General features: G+C 38.4%; 1 protein-coding gene across 1 annotated transcript; it reads right to left on the bottom strand.

Annotated features, from left to right (window-relative positions):
• Nucleotides 1–834: 834 nt before the first annotated feature.
• LOC121145395 (olfactory receptor 52E1-like) lies at nucleotides 835–1,775 on the bottom strand. Its single transcript, XM_040964202.1, is given in 2 exon segments — nucleotides 835–1,743; nucleotides 1,746–1,775. Coding segments are annotated over 2 exon segments (939 nt in total).
• Between the last annotated feature and the right edge of the window lie 4,445 nt (nucleotides 1,776–6,220).

Here is a 6,220-nt window from a genome sequence, read left to right as displayed (position 1 = left end):
AACACAGCTATTTGGGCCATCATTGTTACCTAAAAGATATGCTTGCAGGAAAAAAATTTCAGTAGTAGAATATCACAACCAGTACTCTGGTGCCACAGACTTCTTAGCTGACTTCCTCACCACTAAGCTCAACATTCACTTTGCATTCAATATTTTGACGGGAATATTATTTAAAAAGAAGAAAAAAGTGATAGAGTATATACTCATACATTTAATGAATTTCTTTATTTCTTATTTGACATGATCACCTATTCACGTGTCTGCTTCATTAAACATTAAAATAGTTCAATGAGATCATTTGTCTTCCTTTCCATTGCTCAATCTCATGATCAATTGGTGGTGATACAAACCAACACATATAAGCAGGAGGTTGTCTTGAAATGAATTGAAAACCAAACAAAAAAAAACCAAGAAACAACAAAAAGGTTATGCCTTGTATTTTTTCATCAAACAGTGCCATGCTGTTTTGAGGAAATATTGCTAAGTCCCTAGCAGTGAAGTCTGTCCTGTTTCTGCAGCTTTCTATCCAGGCATAAAGATCTCTTTTCCTCAGACAGAAGGATTTTCTTGAGGGTATGTTTACCTCCACTTTTCACTAGTCACCTCTGTAGCACTCTGTATCATATGATACCCTTGCTTCGGTTATCTCAATGATTAAAATAGGTTCTTGATAGTGATTGCTTCTCATTTCATGCATAAGAATTCACTAAGCAAACAAAAAATTATGACACTAGAAAATGATTTCAGAAATCACAACTATCATGCCAACCAATTTTTATTAGCATCATTTGGTTTTTCAGGTGATGGCCTATTGGTCACTTTTCAGTGCAAATTTCACAATTTATGGCTGAATGTTCTCATTACCCGCTCTCTGATCTGCTTTGTTCTGACGCCATAAATCACAGGGTTGAGGGCAGGTGGGATGACAACATAGAAGTTAGCCAGAAGAATGTGGATGTACTTAGGAACATTCCTGCCAAACCGGTGGGTCATGAAGGAGAAAAATGCTGGTGTATAGAAGGCCAACATGACAGAGACATGGGAGCCACAGGTGCTGAGTGCCTTCATTCGGGCATCCCTGGAAGGAAGACGGAACACGGCACGCAGGATCTGGACGTAAGAAAGGATAATGGCTATGATGTCAAACACCAAGATGGAAATAGCACATAAACCATAAATGATGTTGACCTTGATGCTGGCACAGGCCAGGCGGGCAATGCCCATGTGTTCACAATAGGTATGGGGGATGATTTGGTGTCCGCAAAAGGGAAGTCTTAGGATAAGAAGAACAAATGGGATTGCAAAAGCTAAAGGTCTCAGGAGGATGATCAGTGCTATGATTGATACCACCCTGTCTGTCAACACTAGGATGTATTGAAGAGGGTTACAGATGGCCACATAACGGTCATAGGCCATGGCTACCAGCACAGCTGACTCCATGCCAGTGCACAGGTGGATGAAGAACATCTGGATGAGGCATGCTTCAAAAGTGATTTCTGGCAGGTTGAACCAGAAGATGCCAAGCATCTTGGGGATGGTGGATGTGGACAGGCACAGGTCAATAGATGACAGAATGGCCAGGAAGTAGAACATGGGCTGATGGAGACTGTGATCAGTCTGAATGACAGTGAGAATTGTGATATTTCCTAGGAGCGCAGTCAAATACACAACACAAAATGGAAAACCAATCCACACATGTACATCTTGGAGACCTGGAATTCCCAAAAGGAGAAAGAAGGGGGGGGGTGAAACTGTGTGTTGTTAGAAGGGCCCATGCCTGTATGGCCCTCCTACAGCTGTGCTTATGGTAGACCAGCAGACCAGTTCTCCCATCCACTCAGTGGCTCCAGCTCCTTTAATCCAGCAGTATTGATGCCCTACAAAACCATGTAAATATGATTCATCTTTTCAAATAAATGACTGAACTCATCATGAAATAATAACTTTTATTAAATTTGATTATGAGCTATTTTTCTTTTATTTGAAAAATATGAGCCAGATTCATTATACTATTACAATTACATGTCCAAAACTCTTACGTTAACTTGTAGAAGAACAACTGTTACCAAGAATATTGTTAGATATTTTCATCTACAGAGATTGATTATGCAATGTTATTTTTTTCAGAGGTTTTATCCAATTTGTGCAATAAGTTGGCTACTGATAATAAGGCTACACTGAAAATGAGTATGTCAATAAGAAGAAACATTAAATAAAATAAAAGAAAATGAGTATGCTGATATCTATGTCAGATATGTTTAATATATATATATATATATATATATATATATATATATATATATATCCTGAACCTGTCTACAAGTGTCACCTGTTTCTGAAGCAAACAGCCAATGCCTGGAACAAAGCACTTGCACCACATGGGATGGATTCAAATGCAACTCCAGAAGTCAGAATATACACTGGGAAAGAGATGAAGGATCCAGGCTCACAATTAGGAAGCCTGTTGGCACTTTGTTAAGGGATATGCATTCAGCTTGCAATGCTATTTTGCTGACCATCCATTCCTATTTTTTCAAGCCTTTTTGGCTTGACAAGTAGAATTGTAAATTTCTGCATCTTCTGCTAGTAGCTGCACAGATTAACCTATCTATGCAAGAGTAGCTGAAGTCAAAAAGGGAATTGTGTGTAGCTAGCCAATCCGAAGTCTTGTTCCTGTTCATAACATTGCCCAGAAGAGTATCAGTTCTCTTCCTGGTAAGCCTAAGGAAATCTTACTTGCCCACAATCAGGCAGACTATTCAGTCCTTTTTAATGTCCTGGGAGGAATTTCGGGTATTGTATACCCAGGAATCCCTCCACCCAGCAATATCCCACAGAGGAAGAGAATAAAAAAAATGAAGTTCTCTTACATATCTCTCTTCATTCTTTCCCCAATTCAAAGTCACTCCATTCTAGGCTTTTTTCCCTGATTCATTTCTCCAGGTTAAGGAAGAGTCCTTGGGCGAGGCCCTGAGGAGGTAGTGACTACAGAGTGTCACATACCCCTGTCACATCTCTGTTCTTTCGTGCTGTTCCAGATTCTGAATAGATGACTGCACACTGTGGGCCTGGCCTCTCCAATGTCTCATCTTGACCAGTCACATTCTTGTCCTGACCAAGCAGTAATGTCATCATTGGCTATTAACACATTGCTTCTTTGACACCCTTTGCATCACAAGGGACCTCTTCCAGGACAACATTACCCTGGGAGTTACCTGTCTTGAGCCCAGTGGGGTAATGCTCAAGATCCCCTGCATTCTGAATCAGCCGATTCATGGGTATATTACTATGCCACGCTTTACGCTAATGGCAAAATGACACAAACTGCTTTCCTCAATCTTCTCCCATGTTCTCTGCTTGACTGTGTGCTTAACTTACAGTTCTCCTTAGGATGTCTGTTTGAATCATCAGGAACATCCCACATAGACCACTGTCTGGCACTTTCAACATTTGGAAGAATGAACTAAAGGGATAAAGTTTCTTTTACGTGAATCCATTTGTGTTTGATCCTCATGTTACTTACACGCTGACAGAGCACCCAGACCCTTGAAACAACTGATTCTAAAAGCGAGTTATAGAAGGTTGAAAAGGGGGCTGGAGCCATGGAGTAGAATGTTGAACTCCGCATGTGGTGTTGGTATCCCATATTGTGTTGCTTCAAGTCCCAGCTGCTTCACTTCTGTCTAGCTCCCTGACAGTGTGCCTGGAAAGCAGCAGAAGATGGTTTAGGTCCTTGAACTCCAACATGCATTTGAGAGACTCAGGTGAATCTCCTGCTTCCTGGTTGTGAAATATCAAGCGTTGACTTTACTTCCATTTGGGTGTTGAAAAAGTAAATGGAAGTTCTCTCTATATATTTTTCTTGCTTTTAATCTTTCTTTCAAATTAAAATATATAACTCTCAAAAAGAACAAGAAAGGATCATGTGTCAGTCCTGATGGCAGAATCTGGATTATTAAATACAGAAGGATGTGCTTCAGATACAGTGAACAATACATCAGCAATCATTGGTTGGGATGTGTTCATCAAAACGTGTAATTAAAATAGAGAAGTGTAATTCAACACCTCTTGGTTATGACTTTAAATGTCATCTCCCTTCTTGGCAAGGCAGAAAAAGAAGCGTGGGCACTGATTTTGCCCTCCTCTCCCTGCTGAGTGGTCTGCAGTGCTTTATCCTCTCCCTCTCCTGAAGCTACTTGTGGAACATTCTTACTTTGCCGCGTTTACTCTTGCAATCACTTAAGAATACACATCCTAGGTCTCAAAAAAATGTAAAATCAGAAAAAATAAGCAGTTTATGGTATACATACTAAGATTCTTCCTCAGAATTATAATGTTTGCATGCCATCTTGTTAAAAGTAAAAGGAGTAGAAAATGTAAATAGTATTGACCTCGACAAAGGATTTTCTGTTTTAGCGGTGAGTGATGCATAAGCTTTCAGATCCTTTGTTATTTTCACAATTATTGTGCAAAATAAAAGCTAATCAGAAAGGAATATTGTCTTTTTGAAACCTTTCTGTATTAAGAATAGTGTTCTAAGCCATCAAAGGCTTTTCAATGGACTGCTATGACAGTTTTAGGGGAAAGGAAGCCATAAAAATGCATAGATTATAACAAGATTGATGTAAGCCCTAGGGCTATAATTATGGAGCTAAAATTTATAAAAAGTATTTCTAAGTACTATATTCTGAGCTCAGATAGTCAAATATCTCTTTCAGAGATATGATAAGAACTCTCAAACTTTGGAACTCCAAGATGGTTTTAACTGGTAATTCTGTTTCTTTCAAGTGCCGGTAAATATTTCCTTCATTTCTTTAAATGTAAGTTGCAGATTTAATTCAAGAAGTTTCAATTAACAAGGACAATATAAATTGAAATTATAGCAATTTATGTACTAAATTTCTCCATTATTCATTATGATTACAGTAGTTCTGCTAACATGTGATTATGAAAGTAATGAAAATTGGTTTATAGGAAGCATATTTAAATTGTTTATTAATTATCTTGCATTCATAAAAACTATAAGTGTTTGAAAAATTTGGGATGGTTTCAAAATTGTGATTCAAGTTATGTTTTCAATGACTTTGGGGATTTAGGGATTATTCTTCTGTTGTTTTATAAGCCTTGTCAGATGTGTTGTGAAGCATTCGTTTCCAAAGGAAAGTATATGAATGAGAGAGTTCCAAAGTTAGGTTAAATCTGCAGATTAATCTGGTAACATGACTACTGGAAAAAGGGAAGCATTAACATTTAAAGTATAAATGCAATATGAAAAGGTGAAGGCTAGTTTAATGAAAAATAGAGACTTAAAGAAGACAACAACAAAGTTACAAAAGTATATATGCATATGCACACACATGATCCTTCTCCAAATGTTTCAGAATAGGATTTAACTAATTGTGACTGGGCTTGTATCTGAAGTTGTGTGAATGGTTACCTGATTGCATATTATGAGCTCATCAATACATTTCATATCCAGTGGCCTTTCCCTTTTCTTCCTTCTTGTTGACTATTTTTCTTCCTCAATATAAAGGTCAGTGAAAAATCACACTAAGTTTGATTTCATCTTTCTGATCCCTTGCTAGACACAAAACCATACTTACCAGTAAAGCTTTCTAGAGGATCCAGGTTTCCTGTCCCAGAATCTTTACATTGTCACCCATGCTGACTGAAGTGAGAGCTTTATATTATTCCCTCTGCACTTAATGTGGAGTGTATAAACAAAGGCACTCCCAGGAGAAGAAAAGTGTTCTGAGCACTGACTGAGCTACAAATCATGTAAATATGTGATATGGCATCACAGACAACAGCGGTGGATGCCCTGATTCCCAAGGGGTGACCTGGATGTGTGGAATTTCTCTGTGCAGGAGCTGCTATGAGAGGTGTTTGCCTGCCTCACTTCTCCTCTAGTTGAATATTCCTCCTGTAATGTTCCTTGTGAAAGTCTGATCACAAAGAACATGGGGTGTTAAGCAAACCTGTGTGCTTCATTTCCTTGTTGGCTGGCTTCACTCCATCTTTCCATCCCCTTTTCTCCGTTTGTTTTGAGAACTGCTGTTAGTTACTCCTTAATGCAGATAGAATTCATCAGGGAATCAATCCAGTTCTGTACTTTTGTTTGTTGAGATGTTAAAGTTTTTAAATGATTCAACTCCAGTCTTGATTCTTGGTCTACTCAAGTTTTCTATGTCTTTGGTAAAAACGATATATGTCTTTGGTA

The sequence above is a fragment of the Ochotona curzoniae genome, unplaced genomic scaffold (assembly GCF_017591425.1).
Source record: "Ochotona curzoniae isolate NIBS_2020 unplaced genomic scaffold, NIBS_Ocur_1.0 scaffold_3223, whole genome shotgun sequence".
NCBI lineage: Eukaryota > Metazoa > Chordata > Mammalia > Lagomorpha > Ochotonidae > Ochotona > Ochotona curzoniae.
The sequence above is the reverse complement of the archived record's forward strand: the minus strand, read 5'-3'. Positions and strand labels throughout refer to the sequence as shown.